We start from the raw sequence: 19,666 nt of genomic DNA on the forward strand, positions 1-19,666 counted from the left end.
GCCTAATCAGAGACACTAATCAGTCAGGGAGCAAAAATTAAAGTTTAGGATGACCTGTTAAGGCAAGCAGGGGCTAGAAAATTACATAATCACAAAACACCTTGTAGAAACTGAATAAAAGAAGCAAACACAAGATTCGAGTAATATTTTAATTTTAATGATTGCTTGGAAAATCAGTATGAATGTTAATGCTTTAGGAAATAGATGAAATGTTCATAATTTCTTACAAATGCCCTGTTCTATGCAGAGCTAAGAGAAAAACAAGATTGGAACTGAAAAATCCTTCCGAGCAAATGCAGAGCTGCTGTAAAGGAACAATTCAATTTGTCCCCATCCATGCACATTTTCATATATTGATGAGAGGCACAACCCCATATCTATAGTCTTTGGATAGGTTGTGATAAACAGAGCCTAACTGCTTTCTAACACTGCAATTATAAATAGAGCTCCAGCAAATGATTTTAAATATATCCTGTCTTTTCCAGTGGAATGCTAAAAGGAAGAAAAAGTCTGTTTCTGTGTCAGTTTGCACTCTGAGCCTCCTGAAGGAAATGACATGATGGAATTTGACAGTCAGCACAGCTGACCTATGTATTCAAACAATAAATTTTGTGCAATTTAAAAACTAACTAGAAAATTGACACCTGGCTATTTCTGCTCAAGCATTATTTGTATATTGCACATAGTAAATTCAACAGGATCTTACTAAAGAACATAACCCCACATTTTAAAATTTATTTTAAGGCTTACTGACTTATAAGATTTGCTGCATCATCACCACATTACTTAGCATAGGGAGAACCAACAGCTCCACATGACACTATGCCACGTGATTTGTTTTTAAACTTAAACAATATTATACTAGCATCACACACAAATATACTAGCACAAATGTCTAGGATCAAGGTGCTTGCCTAACACCTACAAACATGTAACAATCAACTCTATTTCTTCTTAATGCATATGTTCATTTCCTTTTTGGAAAAAAGTTCATTTATAACATTTGAGTGGTGACCTAATGAGGACGATTTTCCTGCAGCAGGTATATAGATGAGGGAACCCTCTATGTATCAGCTTGCCCATGCATATAACCATGATAGAAACTAGTCTTTTCTATGACAGTTAAGAAGAATCTTCATATCAGGAAACATTTTGGGCAGAAATAGCCCTAAGTCTTATTAATATCATCACCAATCCTTACTTCTAAATGAATGCATTCATCAGAGACTGAAATGGATATCAATTAAAAATAATGTTATTTTGGGGAGGCAAATCCCACATGTACAGATCAAATTGTTACATAGTTTTTAAAAGGTGTTTATAGTATAGCTGTGTATGCAGGTTGTTTCATTACAGAAAACTGATATCTTTAGATGCAAAAGGAACGATGTGTTGAAGCAGCCCCAATGTTCACTCTAATTAATAACGGGTAATAATGCGCATTTAGCACTGTCTTCTACCTTGTATCCATTTATTTTGGATATAATAAATCAAACAAGGATAGCTTGGGGCTGTGTTTGGTTAGGTAATGGTAATCTCCAAGGAAACCCATAGCAAGGGTACTAAGGGGAAAAATATAATCTTACATCAGCACCCCAAGCACCCCCCACATGCAGGCTTCTCTTTAACTAAATAGCTTTTAAAAGGATAAGAACCCTCTCTACATTTAGAGGTGGCAATCCGAGATGACCAGAGGGAACCCTTAAATCTAGTTCTTTTGGCAGCTTCTTTGCTACCACTGATACAACAGAGTCCTATCTGATATACTTCCCCATAGCCATTAACGGGGGCTGGGGTGGGAGAGTAGTTTTTACTAGATTACCTGCTGCAGAATTACAGATTACTGTATTAGTAATATCACTGTCTGTAATTCAACTGTATCCTAAATTTCCACCGGAGTAAAAATTAATTGAGAGGAGTTCAGGCACCATCTGTCTGTCATGAATGCCATGTTTTATGACTTCTCGTGTATTTCTTTAATCCTTTAATTCTATTAATTCATTTAACAAGACACACAATTAATGAAGAAGGGGGAAAAACACCCATTAAATACATGACATTGCAGCATTATTAACCCACTCAAGCAGATTGCTCTTATATCTCATGCTTACTGGAAAGCATACTGCTCCAACATACTTTAAAAAAAATAAAAGCCAACACTGTCTTATTTGCAAAAGTGCATCAGTTTTTGCAATTAATTAGAACCCCATTGCTCTTCCCCCTTATCCTGTCGATCAGGCCCTTGGTTTTCTGTTTGTAGGTCAGATACTTTGAATTCACCAGTGTGCCTCAACATGAGCCACACCCTTCAAACAATGGTAAGTGATTATTTTATTTACTAAAGTAGCAGTGCCATTCAACTGAAGTTTAAGTTTGCAGCCTTTGAAAGGGGCATTTTATTTTCCTGGGCATTGAACTCTGTCCATATTGACACAAGCAACTTAATAATTTCAAAGTACGTAGCATGAATTTTGTCTATATATTGAATTATACAACCAGGTGTCACCCTCACTTGGGTGGTAACCAGTGCTCCTTGTAACAGGCATTCCCAGATGTTGTGGACTACAGCTCCCATCATCCCAAGCCAAAGGCCATTGCAGCTGGGGATGGTGGGAGTTGAAATCAACATTTACCACCTGTTACACACAACACTGGTGGTAACTAGTTGTGACTAATAAGATGAGTTCGGTCATCTACAGGCATAGAATTATAGCATGAATATTCTATTCAAATAAATACATGAGATGTGAGTTTCGATCATATTGTGTATGGAATTATCAACATCAGCCTTGATTATGCTAGAAAAATAGGCTGCTACAAACGATCAGCCATAGGCAAGGGCTTTTTTTTTTAGCACCATATAGTCATGTGAGTGTTTCTACCCCATTGTTGTTATCTGTTCAGTAGGATAACTGGTCCATAATTCCAAGCTCCAGTTTCTGGAAGAGGTCCAATGCATAGTGGCTGATGGATATTAACTACTGTATCCTTATTCAATATATATTTAAAACACTGTATGGTGGTATTGCATGGCTAAAATATGTTGTGGATTGGCATCACGTAAGAGCAATGAGTTGCTGAGCAGCAATAAACCAACACTTGGTTTATTTGATCATCAACTCTTGTACTTCTGCCCCGCTCAGCAATTTGTTAATCTTCAGAGAGGTCCGTTACAATAATATAACAGTATGCTGTTCCTAAACCCACAAATGACTGAGGTAAACCAATACTGTGGGCATATGAACTCAAAAAGCTCCAAAAGGATCTCTCTGAACTGGGTGAATAGGTAACAAAAGAGAAAATAAGGTTCAATTAAGTATGTATAAAATGATGCACATAGAATTGGGTGGGGGGCTTCACTTCACATATACAGAAGAACCCTGTTATTTGTGGCAGTTTCATTCCACGGTGGGGAGAGGGGCACAGATAGTAAATCTGCAAATAATGGGGCATTAAAGTGAATGCAAATTGGGGGATTAGGTTCCTGCACCATCTCAAATCGCCCCCCCAACAGACAATACGGGCAAATAAAGTGCCCTACCATGCTCCATTGCCCACAAGGAGTTTGAAGATGCCCCCAAACAGTTAAAAAAATGGCTGAAAATCATTTTCCCCCACTTTTTAAAATAAAAGAGCTATAAAATGGCAGCCGGAAATGACCTCTGAGGTCATTTCCGACCATGCCGCACCCATGAATACGTGGGTTTTACTGTTTTTATGCAGGGTTGTTGGGGTGTGGGTGTTTTTTTTTTACATACACCGAGTTTGGGTGTCCATTACCTGACTGCAGCTATGCAAAACCACAGGTGCTGGACCAGTAATTAATGAGGTTCTCCTGTATACTGACAGAGTCTGAACTGGCAGTGATTAATTAGACAAGGAATCTTAGGGCTGTGGTGGATAGTGCTATGGAATTCAGTTCAGTGCGCAGCAATTGTGAAAAAGGTGAATTCCATACTAGGGATTGTTTGGAAAGGAACTGCAAATACAACAGTCAGTATCATAATGTCTTTTTGTAAATTTAAGAGTGCAGTCATGTCTGGAATACTGTGCATAGTTCTAATCATCCATGTGTAAAAGGATTTGTAGATGTGGAAAAGGTGCAGAAAAAGTGTAAATTATCAACCAAATGTAACCAAAATCTAAAATTGCTGCAAGTTTCCAGGAGTCACAAGGGGTTGGGGCACATTCTTATATAGTAGCAAAGTAACTATTTGGGGCTTTTCAGCTTAAAGATTATCAATGGAAGACATGAGAGAGACTGACAAAATTATAAATGCTATGAAGAAAGTGGATAGAGAATTCATAATATTACTACTCAAGATCATCCAATGAATGTGTTTGATCCAACAGGACTGTTTTTACCTATATATCCTTTTACAGCAGCCTTGTCTCCAAGTACTTGCTTGATCACCATAAGCGACCAGGAACTATGTCCAGGAGAGAACTGTTTTTGAATGCGTGCAAGTGCTGCAGGGGTGGGAGTGGGAAATGAAGTTTTATTCTCTAACTTTTTAACGTCATGCCTCTGTGGGCACTAGTACTGCCTTCAGTGCTGCCTGAAGCCTCGATATTGATCCTGGTGCCAACGTCTTCATCGACCTCCCTCCCCAAACACTTCTTGGAAGTTCACCAAGAGATCATTCCCCTTATTCATCCCTGCCTCCATGAACTGCCCCCAACATTGGAGAGAAAGACAATTTTTGCCTAATGCTTGCAATTCTGTCCATAAACAAGTTCGCACTCCACCCAACCTAGCAATTTTTGTGGGCTTCATCACAAGGCTGTTTTACAGAGAAAGTTTCATTCACTCCTCACTTCATTCTTAGGATGCTGTGAGTGATTAGCAAGCACATGCATGCCATGCAAAGTGATAGCTTGGCATGTGCTGCTGGCTCAGTACCTGGAGGGGCCAAAACAAGCTCAGGCTTAATCCCTCCAAGACCGAGTTGCTCTTGTTCAGTTTGCAGTCTGGCCAATTGCTATGTGTGAGTTTATCTCTTGACGGGGTTGCACTTTCCTTGAGAGAGAAGGTTCGTGATCTGAACAGCAGGTGGAGGCCATGGCCAGGGGTGCCTTTGCCCAGCTTTGGCTAGTTCACCAGTTACGGCCTTTTCTCAACCGGCAGGCCCTGGCAACAGTAACTCACGCCTTTGTTACCTCTTGCTTGGATTCCTGTAATACGCTCTACCTAGGGTTGCCTTTGAAAACTATTTAGAAGCGTCAACTAGTCCAGAATGCAGCAGACCACCTCCTCATGGGTGGCCGTAGATTTTTTACACCTCTTTTATGGTCGCTGCGCTGGTTGCCTGTTTGCTTCTGGGTCCAATTTAAAGTGCTGGTTCTCACCTACAAAACCCTTATGGGCTTTGCATCTGTATATCTCCGGGATCGCCTCTCTCAGCCAGTTGTATCCCATCCTGTGAGATCTTCTCAATTGGCCCGCCTTAGTGTCCTGGGCCCGTAGGAGGGCCTTCTCTGTGGCCACCCCTCTTATTTGGAAACCCGCCCCCCCACAGATTCGTTCAGCCCCCTCCTTAGTGACTTTCAAGGCCCTTCTCAAGACCTACTTTTTTGCCAGGCTTTTGCCCTTTAATTTTTTGTTTTAGATTATTGCTATTGTTACCTGGTGGCAACTCAAGAGGTGGGCTACCTTCTTTGTAGCTGCTCCTGGGCTGTGGAATGCACTCCCTGCAGAATCCATAATTTGAATTCATTATTGGCCTTCAGGAAAGCCCTCAAAACCTATCTGTTTGGCCTGGCCTTCCAGGGTTTTTAATTTCTTGTAAATGTTTTTAACTTGCTGTAACCTGGTTTTCCAGGGTTTTTAAACTGTTTTGAATGTTTTAACTGTTAATTGTTTTATGGTGTTTTATAGTCTGTTTTAAATTGTTAATTGATTTTAATTGTTTTGTTTTAATGTAAACAGCCCTGAGGCATTTTTTGGAAGGGTAGTATAGAGATCGATAAACATTGTTGTTCACTGCTTAGAGTCTTTGGAGGAGGCGGTATACAAGAAATTTTCAATAAATAAATAAATGTATGCACATACACAAATTTATTACATTTCTATACCCTTTTACTTTTTCTCTGAAAAGCCAGTGCATGGGAAGAATCTTGTAAATCCTGGAAGCTTGCAGCAATTTTAAATAGCATGTATATAAAATGAAATGTATCATTCTGCCTGTTTTATTTCTCTCCATCCCAGAATGAAGGTAAAAACAGCATGTCCCAAAAGCTACCTGTTTGCTGCACAAGCTCTGTTTGCACAAGAGGAGAGTGACAATTTTCACCTATCTGCCTTTCAGCCCCATGACTCTGTCTGTGATGGTTGGAGAATAGCAAAAATGAACACCTCCCCTTGAGCAAATGAAAGCTCTTAGAATACAACCCAATGTATTCACAAACTGACTGAAACTTTCTAGTATGTGAGTTGACTACCCTTTCCTACTTGATGAGCTTAGTAACCATTTTTCTCACATTAATTTACTCTATTTTAACTTTTATGTGTCGGCCAGCCTGAATTCTATTGAAAAAATGGTGGGATACATACACACACCTCCTTGTACAATGCATTTCCAAAAGCTCTCTGGGACTTGTGACATTTTGTTGTAGCACAATATATTCATACATTATGCCATCCTAGATAGAGAACACACTTGTGTAGATAATAAACAATCTACATATAGTTCATCTCAATGTGCTTTTTGAATAACAGAAATATAATTTATGTACCAGAGCTCAGTGTTAAAGAATACTAGTAGTACTTTTTATCATTCTACTATGCTAACTGGAGTCCTACATTCCAGCAGTGGTATGGGATAGTGCTGTAGGTAACTGAATACCCCACATTTTCTTGCAAACCTTCATGATACTAATGAACAGGAAGGCAGACAGTAACAATTGCTACAAATAGGGCTGAAGCAATTTGGGAAACACAATTGTTTGTGCTAAGTCTGTGCTTCCTATCTGCACAGTATGGGAAGGGTTCACAATGAATGGGGCCATGTCAACATATTCTAATGAACAAGTTAGAGTTTGGGGTAGTCACAGCAGTACTGTAAAGTAGGGATGTGCACGGAAATCTTCGGCGCTGGCGGGGATAGCGCTTTAAGGGCGGGGGAGGGTGTACTCACCTCTCCCGCTGCATTTCCCCCGCCGGCGCGTTGTTTTTTTTAAGCCCCACGGGGCAGCAGCGTTCCTCCCTGCCGCCCCGTTTTCCCCATCGGCCGGAAGTGGCCGGAAGTGATGAGTGCGCGTGCGCCCGTCATGCGCATGCGCACACGGCAGAAGGGCGTGCGTGCGCAACAGGCACACGCGCACTCGCGACTTCTGGCCACTTCCGGCCCACGGGGAAAACGGGGCGGCAGGGAGGAACGCTGCCGCCCCGTGGGGCTTTAAAAAAACAACGCGCCGGTAGGGGAAATTGGCGGGAGGGGTGAGTACACCCTCCCCCGCCCTTAAAGCGCTACCCCCGCCAGCGCCGAAACCGCCCCCAGCGCCGAAACGTTTCGAAGGCCTTCATAATGGCCTCCAAAACGTTTCGGGCACATGCCTACTGTAAAGGCCTGTGGAATACCTGAGAAGGATCAGGAGGCTTACTACAAGCAACAGATAATGCTACAGCAAAAGGGGACAATTTCTCTGGTACAGAAAGGGCTGTTAATTCGGGAAAGCTATGTTAGGGACCCAGTCCTCCCTGCACTGAAGCTGGCAACAGAAACCAGTTATGAGTTTAGTGGCACAAGACTGAAGCCTTCGCAGTGCCACTACATGAAGAACCCTGACCTCATTCACAGAGTAGGAGTCAAGACATGCTTGAGTCTCAGCAACACATTTCCAGTTCTGCAGGAATACGAGCTTTGCTTGAGGGCTAGCATTGGTAGGGCTCATCAGTTCTCTCTCAAGCACGAAACGTTGGATTAGCTCTTTGTGTGCTTTTCTCTGGCCTGCAGGAGCCGTAGGATGCGCTCATTTTTTGTTAGATCTGAAGGCAGTTCATTTTTCTGAAACGAGACACAACTCAGTTGGAAACCAAGTAGAGGATTGTCACAATTTCTCTAGACTGCACCAGAATTGGAGCACGAAAAAAAGAGCATCTGCCTTCAGTTGTATGCTCTAATACAGGGCTGCTCAACTTCGGTCCTCCTGCAGATGTTGGCCTACAACCCCCATAATCCCTGGCTATTGGCCACTATGACTGGGGAGTATGGGAGGTGTAGTCCAAAAACAGCTGGCGGCGCCTAAGTTGAGCAGGCCTGCTCTAATATGAAATGACTTATAACAAAAGGCTCAGTAATGTTGCACTGTTATAAGTTATTTCATGTTTAATAGAGACTGTATTTCAAAAGTAGGCTTATGGGAAGTATTTGGAGTAAAACTAACCAAAAAAACAAAAAGCAGCAAGATAATGTGTGCATTTAGTAGCAGTACACAGATTAACCTATCATAACTCCTTATACCATATCTTGTACATAATTAACATTAATATTTAAAAGGAAACAAACACACCTTTTATTTTTTGCAGAGGTATGAAAACAGGTGCCAAAACAGAGCTACTGATGCAATAGTAATCCTGGGGTGAGATGACAGAAGTTCCATGGTGATTAGTGATGTGCACGGACCAGTTCGCAGGCCATTCTAAAGGCCTGCAAATCGGTTCGTGGGTGTGTGTGTGTGTCATGGTTTGCAGCCGGGGGAGTGGCTCTTTAAGGGCGGGGGAGGATGCACTTACTCCTCCCAATGTTTTTCCTCCACTGGCGCTCCTTTTTTGAAAAGCATTTGGGGCGGTATCGTACCTCCCTGCTGCCCATTCCCCCGTTCCTCAGCAAAAGGCTTCAGAATGTGCGATTGCACGTGCATGCGTCACGTGTGTGTGCCACGTGCATGTGTACGTCAGATGTGTGCGTGCATGCGACATATGCATGCAACGTGTGCGCACATGTAATCGCACATTCTGAAGCCTTTTGCCGAGGAACGGGGGAAGGGGTGGCAGGGAGATATGCTACCGCCCCCAAATGCTTTTCAAAAAAGAAGTGCCAGTGGTGGGAGGGGTAAGTGCACCCTTTCCCACCCTTAAAGAGCCCCCCCACCTGGCTGCGAACCGGCATGCCACAGTTCCATGCACACCACTAATGGCAATTTCACCCTCAAACATTTGTTTAGACAATAATTTGGGTTGCACAAAACCTGGGAATTCCTTTCTAAAGCTTTAGTGGTATGTACATTTAACTTTGGACTCGACCCCATTCAACTCGATGGCTGACATATGGACTAATGAAGCGTGAGCATAAGAAGCGAATGCGAGGATGCACCGGGAGCCCTCAAGGAACTCCCCCAGTCCCTCCATAAATGTGCTATTCTGCAAGGGCCATTAGAGTTTGGAGTGTCCCCACCCTCCAGAAGATCAGCAGCACAGAGTGCTTTTTGATCCTACAGAGTGCTGCCGGCATGCAGGAAGCACTGCGAACTAGTGGTTCTTATGCAACAGCACATGTGACTGCGGGAATTCTGCAAGCGCGCCGAGCATGTTCCTGCAGTTCCTCCTTATATGCATGCTTCGTTAGGCAGGATGTCAGCCAATGGAATGGAACTTACTTCCAAGTAAATTCCACAGGATCAGGCTCCATGGCTGTTTTATTTCATGCTAATAAGCCCATATCCGGTTTTGTTCAGGGCCAGACAATGAGGTCATTCACACAAGCGAAAACTGTGTTCTACCTGGGTTTGGGAGCTGTGTGTGCTCCCATTTTTTGGTTGTGTGGAAGCAAGTTCGAGGAAACCTGGGTAGCTTTTCCTCCTACCTTGCTTCCACACAATCACTTCTACCCAGGTTTACTTATTACCTTGCTTCCATACAACCAAAAATTGGGAGCACACACAGCTCTCAAATCTGGGTAGAACACAGTTTCCGCTTGTGTGAATTATTTATTTATTGTTTATTTATCATTTTTATACTGCCTGATATGTGCATCTCTAGGTGATATACAAATTTTAATATTAAAAAACCACAGATTAATACATAAAAATAAAAACAATAAAAAACAAATTATTAAAAGTAATTCTAATTAAAAGTTTGAGAGAACAGGAGAGTCTTGAGGGTCTTCCTGAAAACAGAGAAGGAGATGCTCTTATTTCAGCAGAGAACATATTCCAAAGCCCTGGGGCAGCCACAGAAAGAAGCTGGTGGCAACTGTAACCGGACCATTCCAGAAGATCGTAACAGGTGGCAGGGTTCATGACGAAAGGAGGAACTCTCTTAAATAGCCTGGACCCAAGCCATTAAGGGCTTTATAGGTAATAACCAGCAATTTGTATTCCACCCAGAAACGTATTGGTAGCCAATGCAGTTCTTTCAAAACCAGTGTTATGTGGTCCCTTCGTGTTGTCCCAGAGACCAATCTGGCTGCCGCATTCTGTACCAATTGTAGTTTCTGGACTACATACAAAGGCAGCCCCATGTAGAGCGAATTACAGTAGTTAAGTCTGGAAGATACCAGCATATATACCACTGTTTTAAGGTCATTCACCTCTAGAAATGGACATAGCTGACATATCAGCCAAAGCTGATAAAAAGCGCTCCTGGCCACTGCCTCATCCTGAGAAACCAGAGAGAGCTTTGGGTCCAGGAGCACTCCCAAGCTACATACCTGATCTTTCACAGGGAGTGTAACCCCATTGTGCCCCCATTGGCCGGGGGAAGGGAGGAGAGAGGGGAAGGCCCCTTCACTTTTGGAGGGAATTTCAAAATGTATATTCAAAGGGATTGGGAGGCAGAGAGCCCTAATGAAGGAAACAATACATCAGGACATGAAGAATCAAGGAAGGTTTGATTTTATGCTTTTCTTTTCTCAGCACTGAGTATAATGCTGTGCTATCTACTGCTGCTATAACTAACTATCTGGTTTTGCTGGATCTCAAATTGACAAAGGCAGAACCTGAGTTATGGTTTTGGTTCAGTCTGTTTGTGAGATGGTGTTGTGGCGAGAAATGGACACTGGGAATGCAGCTCAGGTGTGTATGTATGCATGTAATATTTCTTGCTGATTGCTGTGATGAGCTTCATGTCTGGCCTTGAGAGTAAATTATGCTTCACTCACTGCTCTGCAATCTGTATTGCAAAGTATACCGAAAATGTGTCTGAAAACATTACTGTAGTTGAGCTTATGGCAATGCGTACTGGCTCCTAAGGGTGCTGCTGTGCTGTGGCAGCTCTTGCAAGTAGGATGGAGTCATAATTGTGTGTGAGAGAACAACTTGTGCCAATGATGTTACTGCAGTGCAGGCACTGTGACTGGCAGTAGATTCTGGATCAGTGATTCTTTTTTTGGTCATCTTTGGTCTGTGTGTTTGGCAAAATGTGGTGTTCTGTGTTGGGAGGGACTGGGAGTGCTTCTGTCTGCAGTGTTCTTCAAGGCAGAGTTGCAGAATGTTTGTACTCTGCTTATTTCGCCCATAGGAACAATGGGGAACTTGAATCACCCTATTGTTCTTCATGGGTAAGTCCTAGGGACACCAAAGTGGGTCTGGTGGTACAGGGTGATGGATGCCACCATCTAACCCACAAAAGAAATGGGCAAGTGAGCAGTTAAAAAAAAGTTTAACCTAAACTTCCATAGGATCCTACAGGGTTTTTTTGCAAAAGGTTTTTGTTTTTAAAATTAAAAACTGCCCGCTTCTTTTGTGGGTTGGGTGCAGTGTTCCTTCTAACAGGGATTCCCAGATGTTGTTGACTACAACTCCCAAAATACCCAGCCAGAGGCCACTGCAGCTGGGGATGCTGGGAGTTGTAGTCAACAACATCTGGGAATCCTTGTTAGAAGGAACACTGGTTGGTTGGTAGGTAGCACCCATCATGCCCTACCACCCAATCCACTTTGGTGTCCCTTGGACCTACCCACAGTGAACAATAGGGTGATTCGAGTTCCTCATTGTTCCTTATGAGTGAATTGCGATCAAAACATTTTTTTCCAAATTTGATTCATCAAACCAGCTGGCAATGGATGGCCAGTTCAACAAATCAGTTCAAATTTTTGCGATTTGATTTGAGATCAAATAGCAAAAAACCCTAACCTCAGCTCATGAATGGACCCAACCCCTCCTGCTGCCAATAGTCTCCATTAATATATCAGTTTAGGGATATACAGTTTTAATGTGCTGAATACATCCTCGTAGTTCCAAGGTCTGGCAAGCTAAAACACCAAAGCACACTACCTTGTTCCTAAGAAATGGATCCGCTCCTGCTTCCAAGAGTAGCGCTACTGCTCTGATATTGCCACCAACAACTGCAGCATGGAGAGCTGATGTCCCATTCTAAAAAATACAAAACATGTAAACACATCCACATAGCATATTCAGAGAATAACGAAGGTCCCTATCAGCAGTGCAGGAAGGGCTCAAGGAAGAAGAGGGAGCAGTCTTTTCATAGGTTTTCAAAAAAAGAATGGGCACAAGCCTTTTACTGCCTAGCTCTGACACTCAATGCACATGTACTGGGGAATAACCAAGTGATGCTATTATATCTGAAGTCCGAGGCGGGGGTCTTCAAATGTATATTAAGGCCTGTAGTGCTAGACCATGAGAAAAATATCTTCGTATCTGGGGGAGACTTGGTCTGATATCTGCATGCCCCACAGAAATTAGTGTGAACTTCTATAAAATCTCATTGAATTAATTATGGTCCTGAATGCCCCAAATAATTTTTCAATACTTGCCTTCAGTAAGCCCAGTGCAGGGGAGAATTTAAGTAATTCCTCTATAACACTACTATATCCTTTGTTTGCAGCTTTAAGTAAAGCAGTTGTGCCATCCTTCAATGGAAAGAAAGAGAGAGAGAGATAAGTTAGGACAACCACTCGTCCTTTTTATATATGGCCCTCCCTAGAACCTGTACAGAGAGGGTTCTCTCCATCACTATTTCCTGCTACGGCTGGTTTAGATGTTATTTACCACACATGGAGGGCATGAAAGGGTCTTTATTGCATGATTTATCTGCCCAGCAGCATTACATTCTTTATAGTCATACTATTACCTCACCTCCTCCCAGTCCTTCACAAACACCACCTCAGTTTTTATATTCCCTTACCTTTTATTTTCAATATAAATAAGGAATTAAAAAATATTGTCTCTAAAACATCATTAAAAGCCTCAAAATCTGAGGTGCAGAGGACAATTCCTCACATCACATATTTAGGTGTATGCTTAAGACGTTTTATGGATTCACTCATAAATGTCAGGTGGGGGGGACATTCCCTCCCCCTGAATTGAGCCAGTCCCACTGAATTCAATGGCGCTTACTCCTAGGTAACTAGGTATGGAATTGCAGCCTTTGCCCTCCCCGGAAAAAGTTCTGTGGACGCCCATGGATACACCTACATGTGAGACTATGAGCCCATTTGTTAAGGAGCCGTGACTGGCTGCAGCTGCTGGCTGAGAATATATTTGGTAGCAAATCTGGGTTTGCCTCTGTGCCATTTGTGATAAGGCCAAACAAAACTGTGATGCAGTGAACTAAGACTGAACACTACTTTCCATTGTCCTTGGAGCAACCAGGGTCAGTTCCACACTATGGCTCTTTAACAAACTTATTTCACAGTCATTTGGAAGTGCAATTATAACTGTGGATCCACACACAACACTTAAAGGACAGAGGTGGAAGTGTAGTGGATCAGTGGCAACAGCAGCCTGAATGTGTCTTTCCTTGCACAGTCTCAGTGACCTTCTCCACTGCTGCTCCCCCATGTGCTACCCATATGCTACCCACGGGGGAAACAGCAGCAGCCCAACCTTCCTTCTCCACTCTGACGTCTATGCCATCCATCCTTCTCTCAAACTGGAAAGCACAGGAATCTCACACTCAAATGGAGCTGCACAGCTCTGCGAGATTCCTGTGTGAGATCCCTGCACCCTTCTCTTGGCTTGGGAGAAGAGCCAGTAGGTGGATGGAGAGAGAAATCCCCTTCTTCACATAGAACCTCAGAGAGCCTTGCAAGGCAGCAAACTGATTAAATTTATTACATCCAAGACCAAAACAGAAACAAAGACAGCAAAATCCTTTGCAAGCCTCTCCATAGTTTGGTAACCCAGGGTGCAGTCACCCCCTCTTCTCTGAGCTCCAGCTGAGTGGAGCAACTAAAATAAAATAAGCAAAAATGGGGGGAAATGCAACAGATCAATAGCACTTTTCCAGTATACACAGAGAAGCCTGGCATTATTCTGTAAAAGCAAGAAAAACCATCACAAATCAAGTCTGAATCACAGGAGGGCAGCACTAAAAACACTGGTGTTTCAAGTGGGGTTTGCCCCATTTGAGGGATCAAGGCTCAAGCAGAAACATAGGAAGCTGCCATATACTGAATCAGAGCATTGGTCTATCTAGTTCAGTATTGTCTTCACAGACTGGAAGAGTATATAACAAAAGTCGTTTATTGGAGGTTAGCTTCAACATTCATCTGAGTCTCTCCTAGGGTTGCCATATTCTGGCTCTCTAAATCCGGGTGCCTAATTTGCATATTATTAAATTGGCTTGCAAATAATTTGCATATGCAAATTAGCAGCTGCACTTTCCAGTTGACTTGTATTTGCTCTGGATATCTACCAACAATATTTGGGGAAGATATCTTTGCCTGACCATTTTCATACTATAACATATTAACAGCAGCAATAGAAAAAAAATATGCACAGCTTTTTAAATTAATGCTGCAATTCTGTAAACACTTATTTGAGAGAAGATCTGATTGAAACCAATGGTGCTTACTTCTGGCATGCATTGAATGTAAAGCCAAGAAAGTCCTTAAATATTATTACAATACACAGCCTGGTAGGCAGGTAGCGATTCACATCAAAAGCAAGCTATCCTCTCAACTGCCCGATAGAGATCCCCTGCTGATAACAAATAAAGCAACATTCCTCAGGGGATTACTGTACTTGTGAAAGTGAAACCCTCCCAGCTAGCCTCCTGTGCTCTTCCTCTGTTAATCCAAGTCCAGCAGTTGAGCAGAATAGTGACTGCACTTCTGCTCCTTAACTCCACTTCTACAAGGGCTAGAACTTAGTTTTTATTTTATTTTTTTAAATGAAATCTGAAATCTGGGCAAATCAGGGTGGGCTAAGCAGTCTGGATGAAATGCTTAAAATCTGGGTGATACTCTGAATTCCGGGGGGCATGGCAACCCTAGTCCCTCCTGCTCCTAATCCATGCTGTAATAGCAAGCACTTCCTAGTAGCTGTTCCCTCTCTGTATCTTCCCTTTGTATTATCAAAAGATGAAAATAATGACCTTTGCCAGGAGAGTTAAAGATAGTAGCTGATACATCAATGGCAACAAAACAGACCAGGTACACTGTTTTAACTATCTAGGAATAACCTTCCATCCTTCAGGTTGGAGAGATGCACACCTAGATTGTGCTTCATAAGTAGCACAGAGGAGTGCCTCGGCCATTATATCCTGCTATCATACCAAAGGAGGGTTATATGTCCCTGCGGTTTTGAAATTATTTGAGGTAAAAGTAGTGGCACAGCTTCTATACAGTGCACAGTTGGGCCCTTACTTCAACCTTGCCCAGAGACAGTACAATCTACATTTCTAAGATCAATTATGCAAGCCCCTAAATGCATCTCTAATACAGCATTAAGATTGGAATTGGGAGTCATGTGAGTGGAAACTTGAGTGTGGATTACTACCCTTAACTATTGGCTGACAGTGGTATTCTCACCTATGGGTCTGGCCCCACTGATGCTTGAAGATAGTTTCCAATCACAATGGAAGTCAGTTGTTAAAGAAAAGCCCACCTTTTATGGTTTTTCCCTTGAAGTGCTGCAATCCATTGGTTACGAACAAGCAAAAAAGGCGGTGAAGCAAAGAATATTGGATATGGAATGGCAACAGGAAATAAGCAAGGCCTCAAAATGACTTAAATCACCAAGACATGCTTTTAGCACCAAGCCAGCTGATTATTGTCAAGCCCTAATAACTTCCAAATATCGTAGAGCATTTGCGCTGGCCCGCTTTGGTGTGTTGCCCTCAGCAGTGCTATATGGTAGATATGGTGGGATTCCTTATTCTGAACGTTACTGTCCATGTAGTACACAGTCCATAGGGGATGTGGGCCATAGGATTCATGTGAATCGTTAATTTTACCCTTGATTAAGGACCTACCAGGCAGAGGATATGAAGCATATATTTTCTTTCTCTTATCAGACCACCAAGCCCATGTTATTCATAACGTGGCTAGGTTTTGTGTAATAGCAATGAATATACAATGGCATCTAATGAGTGATCTACTGGAGTAGTCTACTATACTACTGTATATTCATAAAGTCATTGTTGCTATATTATTGTACGGACCTGATTTTGTGCTCCCCCCACCGCTTCTTGCTTCTGTACTGGTCAAAGATTGTAATAACATTTATCTATCTAACTATCTGTATCTTCCCCTTGTATTGCTGTGTTATTGTTCCTGACTGCTGCCCCACCTCTCCTACTTAGTTCCACATACATTGATACAACTGGACTGCCACTATGCGGCAACAGCATTGTGGAAACTCCCAGTTAAAATGAGTGAAAAAGGACAGTAATCCAAACTGAATAGCTAGTGTGGAAATGGGCCAGGCAACAGCCACAAAATCTGGGCATTAAAAGGATCTCAGACAGAACCATTTTATATTAGTTTTGAACTGATGAAGGGTTATCATATCTGAAAGTCCACTCTTCTTTCTCTTTAAATAACTACCGATGTAACAAGCATAATCCTAATTTAGTCTATGAAGCTATTCTCACGAGCCCCAAAATTCAGGCTAGGGAAGCCCAGCCTGGTTTTTGCTGCTCATGAGAACCACCAGGAGCTGCGTGGCTCCTGGCGGAGAGCCCTCTTAGGTAGCCTGCCCAAACACTGGGTTAAATGACTGTGTGTCGGATGCGGCTGCTTGCAGCCACGGTGGGCACTCTCAGTGGGGAGGGGGCCACTTGCACGGTGGGGTGCAGCATGGCGATGCTTCCCTGCACCTGACCCCCAGAGCTGCTGGGCATGGCGTGGCAAGGTGTGGCCGTCCCGCAGAAGAGCTGCCACTCATCTGTGAGGGCGATCTGCCTGCCTAGGGAGCTCACTGTGATCGTCTGTGGGGAAGGTAAAGTAAACCCTCCTTCCTCGCAGTTAGCTCTGAAGTTCTTCTCACTGATCGTGAGAAGAGCTTCTATAGCTCTCATTTAGTGAGACTGACATGGAAACAATGAGGCTTTTCTCACTACCAGTCTAACCCTGCCTGGGCTGCCCCAAGCAGGGTTAGGCTGCTCGTGAGAAGTGGCGGAATCTTCATGGAACCCTCCCCTCCCGCCTAACCCCCTTAATAACCCTGGTTTAATAATCCCATGCTCTAGCACCTTTAATCCAGCTACCGGGAATCACAGATACGGGCAAATACAGCACCCCCAGAGGGCGGAAATCCCCAGTGCAACGCCTGTTGTATTGAGGGATGCTTGGAGGCCAGAACAACAAGTCCCAGCTCCAGGTTCCTCCTCCTCTACTACGTGATGCATGTAGTAATCATGAATACCGAGCAGCTTGGAACATGTGCAGAATGCACATCTGTCTACACTGTCTTACCACAACTTTCTACATGACCGACAGTGGCCACTTTAAGGAACAGTGCAGGCTGTGTAGTTTAAACTTTCATCACCAAGGTTTCCCACAGAAAAAGGATTGGCTTTTTCAAAGGACTCCGCCTGCACTGCTGGTTGTGCACCACAGAACTAACCTGGAAGCAGAGCCTGCTGGACTCCAAGCCTGGTTCAGACAATCATCTAAACCATTATTTAGATCACTGTAAATGGGCTGTAGCAAGTTTTTGGCTTGCATACTCCATCTTTTCTCCTCCTCTGCTTGGAACCCTGTGGTTTATTCTAACTCTGGTTAATTCAAACAAACCAGAATCTGAAACTATGGTTTGAGCCTAGCTTGTCTGAACTAACCACAATTAGAATAAACCAGTTTCCAGAGTTTGCACACAACAGGAAAGTGTGGGTATCTCAAAACCAAATCTGGAAGCTTTTGATCTTCTTCCCTCGCACATGCAAAGAGACAGTGTGAGCTTGAAGTTCATTATGAGTGAAAGACAATAATCAAAAGCCTGGTTTAGATTATCATGTGAAATGGGCCTAAGAGATGCCCAGTTGAATAAGGGACCCAGAAGAGAAGGGACACTGAGTGAAGGCAGCCAAAGTATTCCAAGGAGATATTTAGAAATGCCACATACCACAGAACCATGTTGATTAATTTTCCTCAAACATTAAGCCCACAAAACTAAAGCCAGTTACTCACATTTCTTGCAGCATCTCTGTCTGCTCCTCGGAGCAGCATTACTCGTACTACCTCACTGTGACCCATCTGAGAAGCTATCCACAATGGAGCTGTCCCGTCCTTTAAGGGGAAAAAAACACCCAGGATAGATGAATTTGATACAAGCAACACTCAACTTATTTGGCAGCTCGCCACAAGACTCAAGGACAGAATCGAATCCCTGGAGGAAATATTTTGCCCTGAAAAGGGACACAGTGTTCAGCTTAGTTGGGAATGCAAGTGGAATATATCACTGTGCCCTTATGACTGAATGAAACTTTTCATGGCCAAACTCAAACAATGGAATGAGGAAATTGTTCAATGCATTAGTGAGATCAAAACATTACTCTCCATAACAGTACATTTTTCTCTCTTTTAAATATTTCAATTTTTAACAGATGAAGCAGAGCATCAAGGCTCCCCATGCAGTTGAAATCGAAACGGTAACAGGCTCAAAAATCTCATCCTGAGAAAGATTTAATTGGTTCACTCTTAAGGCAAAAAGAGTATCAAGTGTAGTTTCATTATTATTATTTTGTGAGAGAGGCTGAGGAGAGAGGAGCTCCTTACTCCTCCCTTTTCTGCTGATAATTGCATAGCCAAGCTGCTTCTTTCCCTGGGAGGAAGAGGTACCTTGCAAAGAAGAGGTATCATTTCCCCAGCAGGGGTGAATGTCGCTGACAGTGGAGGGGATGATTTTCAACAGAAAAATGACACAAAAGGAAAGAGTTAAAAAATATTCCTGAAATACCAAGGGAAAGTGTGGGTGTATGGAGCCCAAGTTGTAAGCGACCCACAGTTTGCAAGACTTAGAACACCTTTATAGCTGACATAGCACACAAGTTAAGGTGGGTACTGTAACTTACCATCTCCATGCTTTTTGTTGCACAAATCAGTTTGCAAAAGCCTTAACTTTTCTCTTAAACTGGAGTTTATAAAACAAAATAAAAGTGTAGAAACTTTGAGTTGGTTTTTTTTTAAAACTAGAATTTATATTTCTGCTCACACAGGAAATTAAAATGAGTATCTTTAAACTTAGCACATGGGATGTGAATTTGTGATGTCATATTTCAAATTAAAGGAAAGTGCTCACGATTATTAACAGTATCTTCTGATTGCTGTAGCTGCTACATAGCACCTGCATTTTGTACTGGGTTGTATGCACCTTAAAACAGGTGAATGCTGCTCTAGGCAGACACCTTGTGTTGGGAAAGATATAGATTTGTGGCTGGTGTCACCAAGGGTTTTTAAATACCAAGCAGTAAAAATATAAATATTTTAACATTCTTGCATCTGTTTGTGTTCAGCGACAAGCTGAAAATAGACATACAAAT

The 19,666-nt window shown here is 42.7% G+C and overlaps 1 protein-coding gene and 1 long non-coding RNA gene across 6 annotated transcripts in view; one reads left to right on the forward strand and one right to left on the reverse strand.

Annotated features, from left to right (window-relative positions):
• The first annotated feature begins 1,298 nt into the window (after positions 1-1,298).
• On the forward strand, positions 1,299-19,294 carry LOC128323568 (uncharacterized). Its single transcript, XR_008306355.1, has 2 exons — positions 1,299-2,318; positions 18,326-19,294. It is a non-coding gene; the product is annotated as an uncharacterized LOC128323568 (long non-coding RNA).
• Positions 7,478-19,666, reverse strand: part of ANKRD29 (ankyrin repeat domain 29) — a 40,078-nt gene continuing 27,889 nt past the window's right edge. For all 5 annotated transcript variants that reach the window (XM_053246922.1, XM_053246924.1, XM_053246927.1 and 2 more), the window contains 4 exons: positions 18,315-18,413; positions 12,714-12,809; positions 12,214-12,312; positions 7,478-8,006 (listed from right to left, as the gene is read on the reverse strand). In XM_053246922.1, the coding sequence (XP_053102897.1) occupies positions 7,923-8,006; positions 12,214-12,312; positions 12,714-12,809; positions 18,315-18,413 (378 nt within the window). In that variant the 3' untranslated portion in view covers positions 7,478-7,922. The remainder of the gene's footprint in view (positions 8,007-12,213; positions 12,313-12,713; positions 12,810-18,314; positions 18,414-19,666) is intronic.

This window comes from Hemicordylus capensis, chromosome 4 (genome assembly GCF_027244095.1).
Source record: "Hemicordylus capensis ecotype Gifberg chromosome 4, rHemCap1.1.pri, whole genome shotgun sequence".
NCBI lineage: Eukaryota > Metazoa > Chordata > Lepidosauria > Squamata > Cordylidae > Hemicordylus > Hemicordylus capensis.